Source organism: Aedes albopictus, chromosome 1, assembly GCF_035046485.1.
Source record: "Aedes albopictus strain Foshan chromosome 1, AalbF5, whole genome shotgun sequence".
NCBI lineage: Eukaryota > Metazoa > Arthropoda > Insecta > Diptera > Culicidae > Aedes > Aedes albopictus.
Genome location: NC_085136.1, coordinates 66,838,229 through 66,859,458, shown reverse-complemented (window position 1 = coordinate 66,859,458; position 21,230 = coordinate 66,838,229). Strand labels below are relative to the sequence as shown.

Genomic DNA, 21,230 nt, shown 5'->3' with positions numbered 1-21,230 from the left:
GAGGTTTGGCATCGGAGATTGGGCCACTTGAACGTCAACAGCATTCGGCGGTTAGCCGATGGTTTGGTCGACGGAATGAAAATCAACAACGGTAACCATGGGAACTGCAAAGTTTGTCCTATGGGTAAGCAGTGTCGGCACCCGTTAAGCAAGCAAGGCTCCCGTGCTGCCGAGAAATTGGACGTCGTTCATTCCGATATATGCGGACCAATGGAGGTGAGTTCCCTTGGCGGTAGTCGTTACTACATTATTTTCGTAGATGACAAATCCCGGCGCATGTGGGTGTACTTCCTCAAGTCGAAGTCTGAGTCGGACGTCTTGAAGGTGTTCAAAGAATTCCACGTGATGGCGGAACGCCAATCCGGCAGGAAGCTCAAAGTGTTGAGAACGGACAACGGGAAGGAGTACGTGAACCGTGGTTTCGAGGCGTATCTGAAACAGCACGGCATAAGGCACCAAAGAACGAACGACTACACTCCGGAGCAGAATGGCATGGCAGAGCGAGCAAACCGATCGATTGTGGAGCGTGCTCGGTGCATGTTGTTCGAAGCAGGACTACCAAAAGCTTTCTGGGCGGAAGCTGTCTCGACGGCCGTGTATTTGCTGAACCGATCTCCAACTCACGGTCACGACGTTACCCCTGAAGAGGCCTGGACGGGAACGAAGCCGAACCTGTCCCACGTGAGAATTTTCGGAACGAAATCGATGGTGTTCATTCCGAAGCCGAAGCGGAAGAAGTGGGATCCGAAGTCCCACGAGTGTATCTTGACTGGTTTCGACGAAGAAACCAAAGGGTACAGGCTGTACGATCCCAAATCAAGGAACATCATCAAGAGTCGGGAAGTGACATTCGTAAACGAAAGCAAACGTGCAACCGATGATGTGAAGCAGGAAGTTCCACGACGTCGTACGCTGGTGCAGCTAGACATCGAGGAAGTAGTTTCGCTATCCCCGGAAGAAGCCCCGCTGCAACCGCAGCTCAACGAACCTGAGGAAGACGAGGAGTTTTTCACCGACTGTGAAACAAGCGATGCGATTGAAGACAGCAGTGAGAGTAACACGTCAACAGATTCCGTGATCGAAGTGACATCCGTGCTCCCACCGCAACAATCTTCAAATCCACCTCGGTCACAGGTGTTGAGGCGCAGTGGTCGGGAGCACAGGCTACCAGGCAAGTATAATGGCTTTCAATTACCGAATAGAGGTCTACCGCATATCAATCCCCCACACAGAACCACCCGTGATACCGATGCCGATGATGCCGGGCAGCCCACGTGTACCGCCAACCAGGATCAGTTCAGCGGAATGACGGAATCCGCAACGCAAGCCGAAGCTAGGAGGAGCGACGATGATCCGGTGACGCACCAGGAGGCATTGTCCAGAGACGACTCCGGACGCTGGACGGCGGCAATGAAGGAGGAGTACGACGCGCTGATCAACAATAACACCTGGACGTTGACGGAGCTACCGAAAGGGCGGTCGGCCATCAAATGCAAGTGGGTTTACAAAACGAAGCACGACGCTAGTGGCAAAGTGGACCGTTACAAAGCTCGCTTGGTAATCAAGGGGTACTCGCAGCGAAAGGGGGTGGATTACGACGAGACCTATTCCCCGGTCGTTCGTCATAGTTCACTGTGGTACTTGTTCGCCATGGCAGCCAAATACAACCTTCAGGTGGACCAGATGGATGCCATCACCGCGTTTCTCCAAGGAGATATAGAGGAGGAAATATACATGGAACAACCGCCATGTTTCGTGAAGCCCGGAGGACGTCAACTGGTGTGCCGCTTGAACAAGGCGCTCTATGGTCTCAAGCAATCCAGTAGGGTCTGGAACACCAAGCTAGACGCTGCGCTGAAGAAGCTGGGACTTCACCAATCCGAGTTTGATCCATGCCTTTACTACTGGATCGAGGACGGAAAAGTCTTGTTCGTTGCAGTGTACGTTGACGACGTGCTGATTTTCTCCAACGATGCAGCCCTGAAGAACAGCCTGAAGGCCAAGCTCAGCAGTACATTCCGAATGAAGGATTTGGGACCTGCGGTGAGCTGTTTGGGCATTCGCATCACCCGTGCGAAAGGCTCAGTATCATTGGATCAGGAGGCGTACATCGATTCCATGCTTCGACGGTTCAACATGCAAGATGCGAAGACTGTGTCAACTCCGATGAACACCGCTGAAAAGTTGTCAAAGGAGATGTCCCCGAATACGCCGGAAGAAACTGAGCGGATGAAGAATATTCCGTACCAGGAGGCCGTCGGATGCCTAATGTATCTGGCACAGTGTACGCGTCCGGATATACTTTTTGCCGTGAACCTCCTGAGTCGTTTCAACTGTTGCTATGGACCGAAGCACTGGGAAGCAGTCAAGCATCTGTTCCGGTACCTGAAAGGGACAAAAACGATTAGACTGAAATATTCTGCGGTCGGCGACTCAAAGCTAGTTGGATATTCCGATGCGGATTGGGCGTCTGATCTAGATGACAGGAGATCAACGAGTGGGTACGTATTCCTGCTGCAAGGAGGAGCAGTATCCTGGTGCTGTAAACGACAGTCCACTGTATCTCTCTCAACCTGTGAGGCGGAGTACATGTCATTGTCGGCTGCGGTACAAGAGGCGTCGTGGTGGAGAGGATTGGTGTCGCAGTTTGGTGAGACGGACGCAATCGAGCTACGCTGTGACAATCAGAGCACAATCTGTATCGCGCGGAATGGCGGATACACACCCCGGACGAAACATATAGACATCCGGCACCATTACATCCGTGATGCGTTGGACCGGAAAATCATCCAGTTGAACTACGTCAACACTGAGGAGCAGGTTGCCGATGGTTTGACCAAGCCACTACAACGAGTCAAGCTTGAACGTAACCGAAAAGCGATGGGTTTACTCAACTGAAGACGCAAGCTTAAGGAGGAGTGTTGAAGTGCAGTAAGCTGCGTCAATCCTAGTAGTCATAGGTTTTATTTGAATTAATAAATGTTCACTTTTCTTCCAACCATCAACCGAACTGGACGTTCTTCTTGCGCACTCCCAATAAAATCGAATCGAAATCGAATCGAAATCGAATCGAAATCGAATCGAAATCGAATCGAAATCGAATCGAAATCGAATCGAAATCGAATCGAAATCGAATCGAAATCGAATCGAAATCGAATCGAAATCGAATCGAAATCGAATCGAAATCGAATCGAAATCGAATCGAAATCGAATCGAAATCGAATCGAAATCGAATCGAAATCGAATCGAAATCGAATCGAAATCGAATCGAAATCGAATCGAAATCGAATCGAAATCGAATCGAAATCGAATCGAAATCGAATCGAAATCGAATCGAAATCGAATCGAAATCGAATCGAAATCGAATCGAAATCGAATCGAAATCGAATCGAAATCGAATCGAAATCGAATCGAAATCGAATCGAAATCGAATCGAAATCGAATCGAAATCGAATCGAAATCGAATCGAAATCGAATCGAAATCGAATCGAAATCGAATCGAAATCGAATCGAAATCGAATCGAAGTCGAATCGAAATCGAATCGAAATCGAATCGAAATCGAATCGAAATCGAATCGAATCGAAATCGAATCGAAATCGAATCGAAATCGAATCGAAATCGAATCGAAATCGAATCGAAATCGAATCGAAATCGAATCGAAATCGAATCGAAATCGAATCGAAATCGAATCGAAATCGAATCGAAATCGAATCGAAATCGAATCGAAATCGAATCGAAATCGAATCGAAATCGAATCGAAATCGAATCGAAATCGAATCGAAATCGAATCGAAATCGAATCGAAATCGAATCGAAATCGAATCGAAATCGAATCGAAATCGAATCGAAATCGAATCGAAATCGAATCGAAATCGAATCGAAATCGAATCGAAATCGAATCGAAATCGAATCGAAATCGAATCGAAATCGAATCGAAATCGAATCGAAATCGAATCGAAATCGAATCGAAATCGAATCGAAATCGAATCGAAATCGAATCGAAATCGAATCGAAATCGAATCGAAATCGAATCGAAATCGAATCGAAATCGAATCGAAATCGAATCGAAATCGAATCGAAATCAAACCGAATTCAAATCAAAATTGAACCGAAATCGAATCGAAATCAAATCTAAATCGAATCGAAATCGAAATCGAAATCGAAATCGAATCGAAATCGAAATCGAATCGAAATCGAATCGAAATCGAATCGAAATCGAATCGAAATCGAATCGAAATCGAATCGAAATCGAATCGAAATCGAATCGAAATCGAATCGAAATCGAATCGAAATCGAATTGAAATCGAAATCGAATCGAAATCGAATCGAAATCAAATCGAAATCGAATCGAAATCGAATCGAAATCGAATCGAAATCGAATCGAAATCGAATCGAACTCGAATCGAAATCGAATCGAAATCGAATCGAAATCGAATCGAAATCGAATCGAACTCGAATCGAAATCGAATCGAAATCGAATCGAAATCGAAATCGAATCGAAATCGAATCGAAATCAAATCTAAATCGAATCGAAATCGAAATCGAAATCGAAATCGAATCGAAATCGAATCGAAATCAAATCGAAATCGAATCGAAATCGAATCGAAATCAAACCGAATTCAAATCAAAATTGAACCGAAATCGAATCGAAATCAAATCTAAATCGAATCGAAATCGAAATCGAAATCGAAATCGAATCGAAATCGAATCGAAATCGAATCGAAATCGAATCGAAATCGAATCGAAATCGAATCGAAATCGAATCGAAATCGAATCGAACTCGAATCGAAATCGAATCGAAATCGAATCGAAATCGAATCGAAATCGAATCGAAATCGAATCGTAATCGAAATCGAATCGAACTCGAATCGAAATCGAATCGAAATCGAATCGAAATCGAAATCGAATCGAAATCGAATCGAAATCAAATTTAAATCGAATCGAAATCGAAATCGAAATCGAAATCGAATCGAAATCGAATCGAAATCAAATCGAAATCGAATCGAAATCGAATCGAAATCGAATCGAAATCGAATCGAAATCGAATCGAAATCGAATCGAAATCGAATCGAAATCGAATCGAAATCGAATCGAAATCGAATCGAAATCGAATCGAACTCGAATCGAAATCGAATCGAAATCGAATCGAAATCGAATCGAAATCGAATCGAATTCGAATCGAAATCGAATCGAAATCGAATCGAAATCGAATCGAAATCGAATCGAAATCGAATCGAAATCGAATCGAAATCGAATCGAAATCGAATCGAAATCGAATCGAAATCGAATCGAAATCGAATCGAAATCGAATCGAAATCGAATCGAAATCGAATCGAAATCGAATCGAAATCGAATCGAAATCGAATCGAAATCGAATCGAAATCGATTCGAAATTGAATCGAAATCGAATCGAACTCGAATCGAAATCGAATCGAAATCGAATCAAAATCGAATCGAAATCGAATCGAAATCGAATTGATATTAAATCGAAATCAAATCGAAATCGAATCGAAATCGAATCGAAATCAAAATCGAATCGAAATCGAATCGAAATCATATTGAAATCGAATCGAAATCGAATCGAAATCGAATCGAAATCGAATCGAAATCGAATCGAAATCGAATCGAAATCGAATCGAAATCGAAATCGAAATCGAATCGAAATCGAATCGAAATCGAATCGAAATCGAATCGAAATCGAATCGAAATCGAATCGAAATCGAATCGAAATCGAATCGAAATCGAATCGAAATCGAATCGAAATCGAATCGAAATCGAATCGAAATCGAATCGAAATCGAATCGAAATCGAATCGAAATCGAATCGAAATCGAATCGAAATCGAATCGAAATCGAATCGAAATCGAATCAAAATCGAATCGAAATCGAATCGAAATCGAATCGAAATCGAATCGAAATCGAACCGAAATCGAATCGAAATCGAACCGAAATCGAATCGAAATCGAATCGAAATCGAATCGAAATCGAATCGAAATCGAATCGAAATCGAATCGAAATCGAATCGAAATCGAATCGAAATCGAATCGAAATCGAATCGAAATCGAATCGAAATCGAATCGAAATCGAATCGAAATCGAATCGAAATCGAATCGAAATCGAATCGAAATCGAATCGAAATCGAATCGAAATCGAATCGAAATCGAATCGAAATCGAATCGAAATCGAATCGAAATCGAATCGAAATCGAATCGAAATCGAATCGAAATCGAATCGAAATCGAATCGAAATCGAATCGAAATCGAATCGAAATCGAATCGAAATCGAATCGAAATCGAATCGAAATCGAATCGAAATCGAATCGAAATCGAATCGAAATCGAATCGAAATCGAATCGAAATCGAATCGAAATCGAATCGAAATCGAATCGAAATCGAATCGAAATCGAATCGAAATCGAATCGAAATCGAATCGAAATTGAATCGAAATCGAATCGAAATTGAATCGAAATTGAATCGAAATCGAATCGAAATCGAATCGAAGTCGAATCGAAATCGAATCAAAATCGAATCGAAATCGAATCGAAATCGAATCGAAATCGAATCGAAATCGAATCGAAATCGAATCGAAATCGAATCGAAATCGAATCGAAATCGAATCGAAATCGAATCGAAATCGAATCGAAATCGAATCGAAATCGAATCGAAATCGAATCGAAATCGAATCGAAATCGAATCGAAATCGAATCGAAATCGAATCGAAATCGAATCGAAATCGAATCGAAATCGAATCGAAATCAAACCGAATTCAAATCAAAATTGAACCGAAATCGAATCGAAATCAAATCTAAATCGAATCGAAATCGAAATCGAAATCGAAATCGAATCGAAATCGAAATCGAATCGAAATCGAATCGAAATCGAATCGAAATCGAATCGAAATCGAATCGAAATCGAATCGAAATCGAATCGAAATCGAATCGAAATCGAATCGAAATCGAATCGAAATCGAATCGAAATCGAATCGAAATCGAATTGAAATCGAATCGAAATCGAATCGAAATCGAATCGAAATCGAATCGAAATCGAATCGAAATCGAATCGAAATCGAATCGAAATCGAATCGAAATCGAATCGAAATCGAATCGAAATCGAATCGAAATCGAATCGAAATCGAATCGAAATCGAATCGAAATCGAATCGAAATCGAATCGAAATCGAATCGAAATCGAATCGAAATCGAATCGAAATCGAATCGAAATCGAATCGAAATCGAATCGAAATCGAATCGAAATCGAATCGAAATCGAATCGAAATCGAATCGAAATCGAATCGAAATCGAATCGAAATCGAATCGAAATCGAATCGAAATCGAATCGAAATCGAATCGAAATCGAATTGAAATCGAAATCGAATCGAAATCGAATCGAAATCAAATCGAAATCGAATCGAAATCGAATCGAAATCGAATCGAAATCGAATCGAAATCGAATCGAACTCGAATCGAAATCGAATCGAAATCGAATCGAAATCGAATCGAAATCGAATCGAACTCGAATCGAAATCGAATCGAAATCGAATCGAAATCGAAATCGAATCGAAATCGAATCGAAATCAAATCTAAATCGAATCGAAATCGAAATCGAAATCGAAATCGAATCGAAATCGAATCGAAATCAAATCGAAATCGAATCGAAATCGAATCGAAATCAAACCGAATTCAAATCAAAATTGAACCGAAATCGAATCGAAATCAAATCTAAATCGAATCGAAATCGAAATCGAAATCGAAATCGAATCGAAATCGAATCGAAATCGAATCGAAATCGAATCGAAATCGAATCGAAATCGAATCGAAATCGAATCGAAATCGAATCGAACTCGAATCGAAATCGAATCGAAATCGAATCGAAATCGAATCGAAATCGAATCGAAATCGAATCGTAATCGAAATCGAATCGAACTCGAATCGAAATCGAATCGAAATCGAATCGAAATCGAAATCGAATCGAAATCGAATCGAAATCAAATTTAAATCGAATCGAAATCGAAATCGAAATCGAAATCGAATCGAAATCGAATCGAAATCAAATCGAAATCGAATCGAAATCGAATCGAAATCGAATCGAAATCGAATCGAAATCGAATCGAAATCGAATCGAAATCGAATCGAAATCGAATCGAAATCGAATCGAAATCGAATCGAAATCGAATCGAACTCGAATCGAAATCGAATCGAAATCGAATCGAAATCGAATCGAAATCGAATCGAAATCGAATCGAAATCGAATCGAAATCGAATCGAAATCGAATCGAAATCGAATCGAAATCGAATCGAAATCGAATCGAAATCGAATCGAAATCGAATCGAAATCGAATCGAAATCGAATCGAAATCGAATCGAAATCGAATCGAAATCGAATCGAAATCGAATCGAAATCGAATCGAAATCGAATCGAAATCGAATCGAAATCGATTCGAAATTGAATCGAAATCGAATCGAACTCGAATCGAAATCGAATCGAAATCGAATCAAAATCGAATCGAAATCGAATTGATATTAAATCGAAATCAAATCGAAATCGAATCGAAATCGAATCGAAATCAAAATCGAATCGAAATCGAATCGAAATCATATTGAAATCGAATCGAAATCGAATCGAAATCGAATCGAAATCGAATCGAAATCGAATCGAAATCGAATCGAAATCGAATCGAAATCGAAATCGAAATCGAATCGAAATCGAATCGAAATCGAATCGAAATCGAATCGAAATCGAATCGAAATCGAATCGAAATCGAATCGAAATCGAATCGAAATCGAATCGAAATCGAATCGAAATCGAATCGAAATCGAATCGAAATCGAATCGAAATCGAATCGAAATCGAATCGAAATCGAATCAAAATCGAATCGAAATCGAATCGAAATCGAATCGAAATCGAATCGAAATCGAACCGAAATCGAATCGAAATCGAACCGAAATCGAATCGAAATCGAATCGAAATCGAATCGAAATCGAATCGAAATCGAATCGAAATCGAATCGAAATCGAATCGAAATCGAATCGAAATCGAATCGAAATCGAATCGAAATCGAATCGAAATCGAATCGAAATCGAATCGAAATCGAATCGAAATCGAATCGAAATCGAATCGAAATCGAATCGAAATCGAATCGAAATCGAATCGAAATCGAATCGAAATCGAATCGAAATCGAATCGAAATCGAATCGAAATCGAATCGAAATCGAATCGAAATCGAATCGAAATCGAATCGAAATCGAATCGAAATCGAATCGAAATCGAATCGAAATCGAATCGAAATCGAATCGAAATCGAATCGAAATCGAATCGAAATCGAATCGAAATCGAATCGAAATCGAATCGAAATCGAATCGAAATCGAATCGAAATCGAATCGAAATCGAATCGAAATCGAATCGAAATCGAATCGAAATCGAATCGAAATCGAATCGAAATCGAATCGAAATCGAATCGAAATCGAATCGAAATTGAATCGAAATCGAATCGAAATTGAATCGAAATTGAATCGAAATCGAATCGAAATCGAATCGAAGTCGAATCGAAATCGAATCAAAATCGAATCGAAATCGAATCGAAATCGAATCGAAATCGAATCGAAATCGAATCGAAATCGAATCGAAATCGAATCGAAATCGAATCAAAATCGAATCGAAATCGAATCGAAATCGAATCGAAATCGAATCGAAATCGAACCGAAATCGAATCGAAATCGAACCGAAATCGAATCGAAATCGAATCGAAATCGAATCGAAATCGAATCGAAATCGAATCGAAATCGAATCGAAATCGAATCGAAATCGAATCGAAATCGAATCGAAATCGAATCGAAATCGAATCGAAATCGAATCGAAATCGAATCGAAATCGAATCGAAATCGAATCGAAATCGAATCGAAATCGAATCGAAATCGAATCGAAATCGAATCGAAATCGAATCGAAATCGAATCGAAATCGAATCGAAATCGAATCGAAATCGAATCGAAATCGAATCGAAATCGAATCGAAATCGAATCGAAATCGAATCGAAATCGAATCGAAATCGAATCGAAATCGAATCGAAATCGAATCGAAATCGAATCGAAATCGAATCGAAATCGAATCGAAATCGAATCGAAATCGAAATCGAATCGAAATCGAATCGAATCGAATCGAAATCGAATTGATATCAAATCGAAATCAAATCGAAATCGAATTGATATCAAATCGAAATCAAATCTAAATCGAATCGAAACCGAAATCGAAATCAAATCGAAATCGAATTGATATCAAATCGAAATCGAATCGAAATCGAATCGAAATCGAATCGAAATCGAATCGAAATCGAATCGAATCGAAATCGAATCGAAATCGAAATCGAATCGAAATCGAATCGAAATCGAATCGAAATCGAATCGAAATCGAAATCGAATTGAAATCGAAATCGAATCGAAATCGAATCGAAATCGAACCGAAATCGAAATCGAATCGAAATCGAATCGAAATCGAATCGAAATCGAATCGAAATTGAATCGAAATCGAATCGAAATTGAATCGAAATCGAATCGAAATCGAATCGAAGTCGAATCGAAATCGAATCAAAATCGAATCGAAATCGAATCGAAATCGAATCGAAATCGAATCGAAATCGAATCGAAATCGAATCGAAATCGAATCGAAATCGAATCGAAATCGAATCGAAATCGAATCGAAATCGAATCGAAATCGAATCGAAATCGAATCGAAATCGAATCGAAATCGAATCGAAATCGAATCGAAATCGAATCGAAATCGAATCGAAATCGAATCGAAATCGAATCGAAATCGAATCGAAATCGAATCGAAATCGAATCGAAATCGAATCGAAATCGAATCGAAATCGAATCGAAATCGAATCGAAATCGAATCGAAATCGAATCGAAATCGAATCGAAATCGAATCGAAATCGAATCGAAATCGAATCGAAATCGAATCGAAATCGAATCGAAATCGAATCGAAATCGAATCGAAATCGAATCGAAATCGAATCGAAATCGAATCAAAATCGAATCAAAATCGAATCGAAATCGAATTGAAATCGAATCGAAATCGAATCGAAATCGAATCGAAATCGAAATCGAATCGAATCGAATCGAAATCGAATTGATATCAAATCGCAATCAAATCGAAATCGAATTGATATCAAATCGAAATCAAATCTAAATCGAATCGAAACCGAAATCGAAATCAAATCGAAATCGAATTGATATCAAATCGAAATCGAATCGAAATCGAATCGAAATCGAATCGAAATCGAATCGAATCGAAATCGAATCGAAATCGAAATCGAATCGAAATCGAATCGAAATCGAATCGAAATCGAATCGAAATCGAAATCGAATTGAAATCGAAATCGAATCGAAATCGAATCGAAATCGAATCGAAATCGAATCGAAATCGAATCGAAATCGAATCGAAATCGAATCGAAATCGAATCGAAATCGAATCGAAATCGAATCGAAATCGAATCGAAATCGAATCGAAATCGAATCGAAATCGAATCGAAATCGAATCGAAATCGAATCCAAATCGAATCGAAATCGAATCGAAATCGAATCGAAATCGAATCGAAATCGAATCGAAATCGAATCGAAATCGAATCGAAATCGAATCGAAATCGAATCGAAATCGAATCGAAATCGAATCGAAATCGAATCGAAATCGAATCGGAATCGAATCGAATCGAAATCGAATCGAAATCGAATCTAAATCGAATCTAAATCGAATCGAAATCGAATCGAAATCGAATCGAAATCGAATCGAAATCGAATCGAAATCGAATCGAAATCGAATCGAAATCGAATCGAAATCGAATCGAAATCGAAATCGAATCGAAATCGAATCGAAATCGAATCGAAATCGAATCGAAATCGAATCGAAATCGAATCGAAATCGAATCGAAATCGAATCGAAATCGAATCGAAATCGAATCGAAATCGAATCGAAATCGAATCGAAATCGAATCGAAATCGAATCGAAATCGAATCGAAATCGAATCGAAATCGAATCGAAATCGAATCGAAATCGAATCGAAATCGAATCGAAATCGAATCGAAATCGAATCGAAATCGAATCGAAATCGAATCGAAATCGAATCGAAATCGAATCGAAATCGAATCGAAATCGAATCGAAATCGAATCGAAATCGAATCGAAATCGAATCGAAATCGAATCGAAATCGAATCGAAATCGAATCGAAATCGAATCGAAATCGAATCGAAATCGAATCGAAATCGAATCGAAATCGAATCGAAATCGAATCGAAATCGAATCGAAATCGAATCGAAATCGAATCGAAATCGAATCGAAATCGAATCGAAATCGAATCGAAATCGAATCGAAATCGAATCGAAATCGAATCGAAATCGAATCGAAATCGAATCGAAATCGAATCGAAATCGAATCGAAATCGAATCGAAATCGAATCGAAATCGAATCGAAATCGAATCGAAATCGAATCGAAATCGAATCGAAATCGAATCGAAATCGAATCGAAATCGAATCGAAATCGAATCGAAATCGAATCGAAATCGAATCGAAATCGAATCGGAATCGAATCGAATCGAAATCGAATCGAAATCGAATCTAAATCGAATCTAAATCGAATCGAAATCGAATCGAAATCGAATCGAAATCGAATCGAAATCGAATCGAAATCGAATCGAAATCGAATCGAAATCGAATCGAAATCGAATCGAAATCGAATCGAAATCGAATCGAATCGAAATCGAATCGAAATTGAATCGAATCGAAATCGAATCGAAATCGAAATCGAATCGAAATCGAATCGAAATCGAATCGAAATCGAATCGAAATCGAAATCGAATTGAAATCGAAATCGAATCGAAATCGAATCGAAATCGAATCGAAATCGAATCGAAATCGAATCGAAATCGAATCGAAATCGAATCGAAATCGAATCGAAATCGAATCGAAATCGAATCGAAATCGAATCGAAATCGAATCGAAATCGAATCGAAATCGAATCGAATCGAAATCGAATCGAAATCGAATCGAAATCGAATCGAAATCGAATCGAAATCGAATCGAAATCGAATCGGAATCGAATCGAATCGAAATCGAATCGAAATCGAATCTAAATCGAATCTAAATCGAATCGAAATCGAATCGAAATCGAATCGAAATCGAATCGAAATCGAATCGAAATCGAATCGAAATCGAATCGAAATCGAATCGAAATCGAATCGAAATCGAATCGAAATCGAATCGAAATCGAATCGAAATCGAATCGAAATCGAATCGAAATCGAATCGAAATCGAATCGAAATCGAATCGAATCGAAATCGAATCGAAATCGAATCGAAATCGAATCGAATCGAAATCGAATCGAAATCGAATCGAAATCGAATCGAAATCGAATCGAAATCGAATCCAAATCGAATCGAAATCGAATCGAAATCGAATCGAAATCGAATCGAAATCGAATCTAAATCGAATCTAAATCGAATCGAAATCGAATCGAAATCGAATCGAAATCGAATCGAAATCGAATCGAAATCGAATCGAAATCGAATCGAAATCGAATCCAAATCGAATCCAAATCGAATCGAAATCGAATCGAAATCGAATCGAAATCGAATCGAAATCGAATCGAAATCGAATCGAAATCGAATCGAAATCGAATCGAAATCGAATCGAAATCGAATCGAAATCGAATCGAAATCGAATCGAAATCGAATCGAAATCGAATCGGAATCGAATCGAATCGAAATCGAATCGAAATCGAATCTAAATCGAATCTAAATCGAATCGAAATCGAATCGAAATCGAATCGAAATCGAATCGAAATCGAATCGAAATCGAATCGAAATCGAATCGAAATCGAATCGAAATCGAATCGAAATCGAATCGAAATCGAATCGAAATCGAATCCAAATCGAATCCAAATCGAATCGAAATCGAATCGAAATCGAATCGAAATCGAATCGAAATCGAATCGAAATCGAATCGAAATCGAATCGAAATCGAATCGAAATCGAATCGAAATCGAATCGAAATCGAATCGAAATCGAATCGAAATCGAATCGGAATCGAATCGAATCGAAATCGAATCGAAATCGAATCTAAATCGAATCTAAATCGAATCGAAATCGAATCGAAATCGAATCGAAATCGAATCGAAATCGAATCGAAATCGAATCGAAATCGAATCGGAATCGAATCGAATCGAAATCGAATCGAAATCGAATCTAAATCGAATCTAAATCGAATCGAAATCGAATCGAAATCGAATCGAAATCGAATCGAAATCGAATCGAAATCGAATCGAAATCGAATCGAAATCGAATCGAAATCGAATCTAAATCGAATCGAAATCGAATCGGAATCGAATCGAATCGAAATCGAATCGAAATCGAATCTAAATCGAATCTAAATCGAATCGAAATCGAATCTAAATCGAATCGAAATCGAATCGAAATCGAATCGAAATCGAATCGAAATCGAATCGAAATCGAATCGAAATCGAATCGAAATCGAATCGAAATCGAATCGAAATCGAATCGAAATCGAATCGAAATCGAATCGAAATCGAATCGAAATCGAATCGAAATCGAATCGAAATCGAATCGAAATCGAATCGAATCGAAATCGAATCGAAATCGAATCGAATCGAAATCGAATCGAAATCGAATCGAAATCGAATCGAAATCGAATCGAAATCGAATCCAAATCGAATCGAAATCGAATCGAAATCGAATCGAAATCGAATCGAAATCGAATCGAAATCGAATCGAAATCGAATCGAAATCGAATCGAAATCGAATCGAAATCGAATCGAAATCGAATCGAAATCGAATCGGAATCGAATCGAATCGAAATCGAATCGAAATCGAATCTAAATCGAATCTAAATCGAATCGAAATCGAATCGAAATCGAATCGAAATCGAATCGAAATCGAATCGAAATCGAATCGAAATCGAATCGAAATCGAATCGAAATCGAATCGAAATCGAATCGAAATCGAATCGAAATCGAATCGAAATCGAATCGAAATCGAATCGAAATCGAATCGAAATCGAATCGAAATCGAATCGAAATCGAATCGAAATCGAATCGAAATCGAATCGAAATCGAATCGAAATCGAATCGAAATCGAATCGAAATCGAATCGAAATCGAATCGAAATCGAATCGAAATCGAATCGAAATCGAATCGAAATCGAATCGAAATCGAATCGAAATCGAATCGAAATCGAATCGAAATCGAATCGAAATCGAATCGAAATCGAATCGAAATCGAATCGAAATCGAATCGAAATCGAATCGAAATCGAATCGAAATCGAATCGAAATCGAATCGAAATTGAATCGAAATCGAATCGAAATCGAATCGAAATCGAATCGAAATCGAATCGAAATCGAATCGAAATCGAAATCGAATCGAAGTCGAATCGAAATCGAATCGAAATCGAATCGAAATTGAATCGAAATCGAATCGAAATCGAATCGAAATCGAATCGAAATCGAATCGAAATCGAATCGAAATCGAATCGAAATCGAATCGAAATCGAATCGAAATCGAATCGAAATCGAATCGAAATCGAATCGAAATCGAATCGAAATCGAATCGAAATCGAATCGAAATCGAATCGAAATCGAATCGAAATCGAATCGAAATCGAATCGAAATCGAATCGAAATCGAATCGAAATCGAATCAAAATCGAATCGAAATCGAATCGAAATCGAATCGAAATCGAATCGAAATCGAATCGAACTCGAATCGAAATCGAATCGAAATCGAATCGAAATCGAATCGAAATCGAATCGAAATCGAATCGAAATCGAATCGAAATCGAATCGAAATCGAATCGAAATCGAATCGAAATCGAATCGAAATCGAATCGAAATCGAATCGAAATCGAATCGAAATCGAATCGAAATCGAATCGAAATCGAATCGAAATCGAATCGAAATCGAATCGAAATCGAATCGAAATCGAATCGAAATCGAATCGAAATCGAATCGAAATCGAATCGAAATCGAATCGAAATCGAATCGAAATCGAATCAAAATCGAATCGAAATCGAATCGAAATCGAATCGAAATCGAATCGAAATCGAATCGAAATCGAATCGAAATCGAATCGAAATCGAATCGAAATCGAATCAAAATCGAATCGAAATCGAATCGAAATCGAATCGAAATCGAATCGAAATCGAATCGAAATCGAATCGAAATCGAATCGAAATCGAATCGAAATCGAATCGAAATCGAATCGAAATCGAATCGAAATCGAATCGAAATCGAATCGAAATCGAATCGAAATCGAATCGAAATCGAATCGAAATCGAATCGAAATCGAATCGAAATCGAATCGAAATCGAATCGAAATCGAATCGAAATCGAATCGAAATCGAATCGAAATCGAATCGAAATCGAATCGAAATCGAATCGAAATCGAATCGAAATCGAATCGAAATCGAATCGAAATCGAATCGAAATCGAATCGAAATCGAATCGAAATCGAATCGAAATCGAATCGAAATCGAATCGAAATCGAATCGAAATCGAATCGAAATCGAATCGAAATCGAATCGAAATCGAATCGAAATCGAATCGAAATCGAATCGAAATCGAATCGAAATCGAATCGAAATCGAATCGAAATCGAATCGAAATCGAATCGAAATCGAATCGAAATCGAATCGAAATCGAATCGAAATCGAATCGAAATCGAATCGAAATCGAATCGAAATCGAATCGAAATCGAATCGAAATCGAATCGAAATCGAATCGAAATCGAATCGAAATCGAATCGAAATCGAATCGAAATCGAATCGAAATCGAATCGAAATCGAATCGAAATCGAATCGAAATCGAATCGAAATCGAATCGAAATCGAATCGAAATCGAATCGAAATCGAATCGAAATCGAATCGAAATCGAAACGAAATCGAATCGAAATCGAAATCGAATCGAAATCGAATCGAAATTGAATCGAAATCCAATCAAATTCAATCAAAATTCAAACATAATCCAATTGAAATCTATTTTTAATCTTATCAAGAGAACCAATAATAACAATTATCATTTTCTAGGGTCTCAACGCCCTGTGCGATACGATGGAGGAATGCTGGGACCACGACGCCGAAGCCCGACTCTCGTCTTCCTGCGTGATGGAGCGCGTTTCGCAGCACAGCCGGTATCAGGTGATGACACCGCTGCTGATCGAGACCAACACCACTAACGACCTGCCACCGAAGGTTGCTTCGGAAAGTGTGTAAGAGAGAGCGAGAGAGAGGCATGGACACTTACTGCAATCATTTGATAGAGATTCATCGCTAAAACCGGAACTTCCGGAATCTTCTTATCCCGCGTGGGGGGTCATCCCCCATCGCGTCATAGCTTTTACCGGCGTAAGCCACGCATGATTTCTTTTACGTTGGAAAACCATGCTTTTTATAAGAGGATCGTCCATTGTCGGAAAATAACTAGTTTTTAAAGCAGATATCAATCAACAAACTAAGGTAGTATCGAACGTGGAAGACCACCTAAGGCCTTCGAATTGGACTTACGAACGAACTTGACGTTCAGGGATTTATAAACTATTATCAAAATTCATGCTTTTATTAAGTGGGAAAGCAATATACAACAAGCAGCTGGACGTAGTCGACATGGAAAGAGGCCTTTCCCGATTTCGCAAAGTGGATCGGGCAAACAGATGTTGAAAGTTGGACTGCAAAATAAAGTTTGGACTGAGTCACTGCTAAGCTATAGTAGTGTAGATGGCGACACCTATCCCGGGGATAGTTCGTCGAAACAAAATTAAGAACCAAAATGTTTGGACCGGATTTTTTAATCACCTCAAAAAGTAAAATTTTAACGAAAATCAAGTTTAACGTCTCAGTGAATTATTAGATTTTATGGATTATTTCATATTACTTTAATCAGACGCAACCGTTTATGCATTCAGTTTTGATGAAACGACTAGGTACGATAAGCATACATACGTCCGTGTAAGTAGGTCTGCAAGACTTGCAGATCGTCGCAACGTGGAGATGTTCGCTAGGATATACTTTTTAAAACAATTTTCCTCCAATAGTGTGTACTTGTATGCCATCATTAGTTCAATAAAGGTCAATCTATTTAGTATTAGTCATCGAAATTGAAGTGTTAAACGCTTTTTTGATGACCATTCCTTACTGAAACATAAACTGGTGAATTGAAAGGTGAAAGAGATACTACGATAAACATCTATGGCTTTCAGAGTCATCCTATGTAGCCAATCAGTAGAACAGAAAATATCAGAAACCGTCTTTTTTCCTGAGATTCCTCCTGAAATTGGTGCTTAAATACTACGAGTTACTGTTACGGTGCCCCCTGTAATTTTCCAACTATTTCTCCAGAGATTTTATCCAGGAAATATAGGAACTCCTGTTCCTACTTCAGGAATTCTTGCTAAAATTACATTTGGGATGTCTACTGACATCCTACAGAAGTTTTCTCTGCGATTCCATAAGCAATTCTTGCAATGGTTATGAGATTCCTCCAAGAATTCTTCCGGAGAGTCTTGTTGGGATGCCACGGGGAGTTTATGTAGAGATTTCTACAGGGATTTTTCTGAGAATTCTGCTGGTAATCTTTCAGGGAATCCTCCTGAAACTCTTTAAGAAATTCTTCCTGGCAATGTCAGTCAACAAGGGATTATTTTTGAATTTCCTGCAGATTCTGAATGCTCTTGTATCGGGTATCCCCTACAGAGTCCTACAGAAATTCTTGCATAGATTTCTTCCAGTAACTCCTCCAGGAATACCACTTGGGTTTTCTTCAGTAGTTTTCACTGAGATTGCTCAATGGATTTATCCAGAAATTGCGTTAGTGAGTTTGCCAAGGATCCCTACTTGGACTCTTTCAAAAATTTCTCCAGGCTATAATCTAGAATGTCCTCTAGAGGTCCTTTCATGATTTTTTTCCTGGGATTCCTGTAGAGATTTCTCTGGGATGTTTTTTTCCAAAACACGGCTAACGTTGTTGTCTGCCGTTAATGAGGATGCGAAGTAGAGATGGTCCTCCACCAGCTCCGATATCCCAGTCTACGCTTGTCTTGCCATTCACGGTTCGACCTGGCAACATGTACTTCATTTTTGACGCGTTCACCATCAGTTCGACGTTTGTTGCTTCACTTTTCAGGCGGGTGTTCGGCTACCGTTCCAATTGTTCTATCAATAATATGCCACAGAAAAATTGGTCGAATTTCGTAGAAATCGTACCCTTGCTGTTGAGATCGGCTAATCACATAACACCTTCCAGGGTGATGTTAAACAGCAGGCATGAGAGTCCATCACCTTGTCGTAGTCCAAGGCGAGATTCCAACGAACTAGAGTGATCGCCCGAAACCCTTACCCAGTTTTGAACACTGTTCATCGTCGCTTTAACCCTAAAAGGGATACCTGGGGTCCATTGGACCCCAGGCGCCTTTCAGAGCTCGTCTTTGATGGAACACACTCAGCGAGTTGACGAAACTGAGGCCATGAAGGTATCCCTTTTAGGGTTAATCAGCCAAGTGAGCTTCCCGGAGAAGCCGTTCTCGGGAATGATTTTCCATAGCTCTGTGCGCTGTGGAAGTCTTACGCTGCCTTGAAGGCGATGAACAGAATCGATGCTTTGTGACCTGGTATTCGCAGCATTTTGAAAGGATTTGCCGAACGATCGTGTTGGAAATATGCAATTTGTGCACTCGAGTACCCCTCGTAATCGAGACAACTTTCATGTTAATGGATATACCATGGTCATGTTGTGTATTTTCAGATAGTTTTTTTGTTTATAGTCTTGAATGTAAATATAGAATATATAGAAATAAATACATTTTTGAATGTAAATATAGAATAAATTCATTCGTTCGTGTAACGTCAAACTGTAAACAAGTAGTTTGCTTTTACTCCGGTCCGGAAAGTTCCTTTCTCGTCCCGCTGTTGTGTAGTTCCGCTGTGTGATAGTTCCAACAGGCTATGGGCCCAGGTATGGACCAGAAAGCGAAAGTCGCCGCGTTCGACGGGTCCAGATTCCATAGCTGTAAGTTAGGGATGGAGACCGTCCTCGACAAGTACGGGCTAATGGATTGTGTCTACCGGACACGATGGAATGGACGAGTTGCGTGAGATGGCCGACGATTCCGCGCAAGTGAAAACGGAGAAGAAAACGCAAATGGTGGCGTGAAGAGCCGCGGAGAAAAAGTGTAAGGCGATTATCGTTTCGGCCATCGCGGATAATTAGCTGGAGCTTGTGAAAGACTGTGCGAATCCAAAACAAATTTGGGACACGTTAAAGGCGGTGTTCGAGCGTTGTGGTGTTGCCGGGCAATTGTTCATTAGGAAACAGCTCCTCCGGTTAAAGTATGAAGAGGGGCTGATAGTGATTTGTCGGAGCATTTGTTGAAGTTTGATCGGTTGATTCGCGAGTTGAAGGAGAGCGGTGCGGCAGTGGAAGAGCCCGATGCAATTTGCCATTTGTTGCTGACAATGCCTGCGTCGTTCGATTCGGTAGTGACGGCCATCGAGACGCTTCCCGGTGGTGTGACATTGGCGTTCGTGAAGAAGCGGTTGCTCGATGTGAACCTGAAGAAGAATTTGTTGGCCCCTGTGGCCGAAAATGAGCGAGAAAATGAAGGTGTTGCCATGACGAGCAGGCATGTGTGGAGAACGTTGAAGTACTTCCGGCGCGGCAAAATTGGACATAAACAAGCCGACTGTCGTGTACGTTTGCCAGTGAATCAGAGTGAGTACGAAGTTGTGAAACGACAAAACAGTAAATCAGACATGGTGGTTGAAGAAAAACGTACCTCGGATCGTGCGGACGTTTGCTTCATGGCGTCGCAGGAAGAAAAAGAAGAGCTGGTGAAAATGCAGTGGTTCCTAGACTCTGGTGCGACGGACCACATGGTGAAGGATCCCAGTTTCTTCAAAGTGATGCGACGTTTGGAGCAGCCGGTGCAAGTGCTTGTGGCGAACGGCGAGAAGATGACTGCGAAATTTTTTGGTGATGTTGTGTTCTTTGCTGACGTCTGAGAAACGATGAAGAAATGTGAAGCGAAGGAAGTGTTGTACCTCCCCGTATTACGGAGCAATTTGTTCTCGGGGAATCGTGTGGCGAGATCCGGGTTGCAGGTCCACTTTGCCGGCGACTGAGTGAACATTGAGAAGAAAAAAGAAGTAGTGGCTGTCGGGCACCATACAGGAAAGCTGTACGAGTTGGA

General features: G+C 39.7%; 1 protein-coding gene across 1 annotated transcript in view; it reads left to right on the top strand.

The window, feature by feature from the left end:
- Positions 1–18,143, top strand: part of LOC109414694 (activin receptor type-2B) — a 32,170-nt gene extending 14,027 nt beyond the window's left edge. Inside the window, exon 7 of the mRNA XM_062851457.1 lies at positions 17,077–18,143. Within this exon, the coding sequence (XP_062707441.1) occupies positions 17,077–17,262 (186 nt within the window). The 3' untranslated portion in view covers positions 17,263–18,143. The remainder of the gene's footprint in view (positions 1–17,076) is intronic.
- Positions 18,144–21,230: the final 3,087 nt, after the last annotated feature.